This window comes from Neomonachus schauinslandi, unplaced genomic scaffold (genome assembly GCF_002201575.2).
Source record: "Neomonachus schauinslandi unplaced genomic scaffold, ASM220157v2 HiC_scaffold_203, whole genome shotgun sequence".
NCBI classification, from domain to species: domain Eukaryota; kingdom Metazoa; phylum Chordata; class Mammalia; order Carnivora; family Phocidae; genus Neomonachus; species Neomonachus schauinslandi.
The window spans coordinates 1-2,777 of NW_025408904.1; the positions used below are offsets into that span (position 1 = coordinate 1).

The window sequence follows — 2,777 nt, forward strand, 5'->3', positions numbered from 1 at the left end:
TTTTTCTGGAGGCCGTCACAAGAAAATTAGAGGACGCCTGATTCCGACTCTGACTGAAGAGACGTCAAGCTCGAGGGCAAGCAGTCAGATCTGACAGGACCTGGCTCAGTGACCCGCTTCTTGGTTTTGCATGTTGTCCAATCAGATAGGACTTGCCGGTGACGTCAGGAAATGAAGCGACTATAAATGGGCCCGCGCTGCTCAAGCTGCCGCCAGTGCCCTTCCTTGTGAGCTGTCGGGAAGGCGAGCCCCACATGGCTGAACCTGGCTGTGAGACCTCTTCTGAGGAAAGCCTCGGCACCGAGGAGCCCACGGCAGCGGACCCGAAGAGCCCGAAGCAGAAGGAGCCGAGGCGCGGAGGCCGCCGCCGCGGCCGCCGCCGCTGCCCCGACAGTTTCGCCACCTACTTCCCCAGGGTTCTGAGGAATGTTCACGACGGCCTGAGCCTCTCGCAGGAGGCCGTGAGCGTCATGGATTCGTTCGTCAAGGACATCTTCGAGCGCATCACCAGCGAGGCCTCTCACCTGGTCCGCACCACCAAGCGCTCCACCATCACCTCCAGGGAGATCCAGACAGCCGTGCGCCTGTTGCTGCCCGGGGAGATCGGCAAGCACGCCGTGTCTGAGGCCACCAAGGCCGTCATCAGGTTCAACGCAAGCAAATGAGCTGCCCCCGGACCACCTGACCACCTCGCAAACCAAAGGCTCTTTTCAGAGCCACCTCACTTGGCACAAAGAGACCTGTAACTCTCCAGAGTGCCACCTACTTTAGTGTTTGGACCTGTGCCATTCTGTCCGTTCTTCAAACTCCTTTACCGTGAGCAAGTCCACTTTAATATATGTGTGTGCTGCAGTCTGTTATGATTTTCCTTGACCATGTCGCATTTTATCACTTTCCTAAGCGGCCCATTCCTTCAGGTCAGCATCTTTGGGAGTCTACGTCACAGCTGAGTCCACAATAATTTTACTTGCCTTCTGAATTCTCCTTCTCCCACTTGTGTAGAGTAGTATCATCTAGAGAATTTTCGAGTGTGTTGATATAGCAACAAGTGAAGCGCTGTAGCAGATACAAAACTCACGCTTACCCCATTCACAATCCCTCAACGTATCCCCTCATCCTAATTCAGTGAAATACATGAAAGAAGACCCAAACACCGTGCAGAAAACTCAACCTATCCAGAATCATGCCCTACTCAAGCTCCCGACCTTGTGAAAGGCCTACTTTAGGTGACTAACGAAACACAACAAAATAAAAATAAATAAATAAATTAATTAAATAAATAAAATAAAAGGAAGCCATACTTTACTTCATTCAAATTTATCTGATTCTGTGCCGTGGTAGCCTATCATCTTTCCCTTTTGACACAAAAGGCTTCTTGCCCTGCCGTTATGCCTGGATGACGGGGTCATCCAATGAGAGCAGCTGTGCTCCCAGCCTCCACTAGCAGCAGCCAATAAGAAACCGGCAGGGCAGGATGCATGGCCATTGGCCCAAAGGGTGGTGGGGTGACCAGGGCTGAACCAATAACAGCCTTCCTGTGTCATGCAGCCTGGTGATTGAGGGGGAAAGTGGTGTGATTGTCCGTGTGCCTATGGGTTTCTGTTGAAGCTCTTCCTTTTAACCAGGGTGGTTGAAGTGTAAACATGCAGATGTCACAGTGGGACCTGTCCCTATCGTTTTGCATCAAAATAAGAGGAGGCTGTTTGGCAATTAAGGGAACTAAGGTGAATCCTTCTTCTACCTCAAGTGATTTGATGGATAGGAAGACTTAGGGTAATGGTAATGCACTCTAATGCTCATTGTGTTTTTCTTCTTGGTGCATGGGTTTTTTTCCTTTCTTTGTTTCCTTTTCCTTTAGGTACATGCTGAATTTCAAAGTAGTTGGTGATTATCCAAGTGCTTTCCATTTAATTGGCTTCTAGCTTCCTATATATCTGTGAAGGAAGAACACACTGGCGGGGGTAGGGGTGGGGACTTCAATCCTTTGAAATCTGTTACAAGTTGCAGGAAACCCACTATTTCTTCATGTGTGCTGTGTGTTCCATGTGAACTTTTTTTTTTTTTTTTAAAGATTTATTTATTTGAGAGAGCGAGAATGAGAGAGAGAGAGTACATGAGAGGGGGGAGGGTCAGAGGGAGAAGCAGGCTCCTCGCTGAGCAGGGAGCCTGATGTGGGACTCGATCCCAGGACTCCGGGATCATGACCTGAGCTGAAGGCAGTCGCTTAACCAACTGAGCCACCCAGGCGCCCTCCATGTGAACTTTTAAAATAAATTCTAAATAACCTTTGATTTGAATGTAGAAACCTGTGAAAGGTGTCACTCTGAGCCAAACAGTGAGACAAAAGCTAGGTAAACTAGAGCAATCCAACCTTTTCTTGAGCCCATTAGACGACAGATAAAGCCAAAGGGATATGAAATGGGATGGGGGGTTTGCTGCATAAATACCCAAGGAAAGCTACCATAAAATGAAGTGCCAGTAAATCCCTGTAGGTGGTCCTTAGAAATTGACATTTACACGGGGAACTAAGTTTTTGAAGCCAAAATTCTTTTCAGAGCCATATGCCTTTTCAGAGAAAGGACTGTGGACCATTTAGAAAAATAAAATTCTGTTTCATAAGTCACTTAATTTCTATCCTGCTGACTGCTGCTGGTTCAAAATGCCTTTTTGGACCACATGAATTACAGTGGTTTTTCAGTTATTCATGCACATTGGTCTCGTACATATATTATTTAAAAAGTCATTTTAAGAACGTGAATCCAGAGGAGCTTGGGAAG

General features: G+C 47.6%; 1 protein-coding gene across 1 annotated transcript; it reads left to right on the forward strand.

Moving 5' to 3' along the window:
- Positions 1 to 254: 254 nt before the first annotated feature.
- Positions 255 to 665, forward strand: LOC110578172 (late histone H2B.L4-like). Its single transcript, XM_021687691.1, has one exon. The coding sequence runs from the start codon at positions 255 to 257 to the stop codon at positions 663 to 665; it is 411 nt and encodes a 136-aa protein (XP_021543366.1).
- Positions 666 to 2,777: the final 2,112 nt, after the last annotated feature.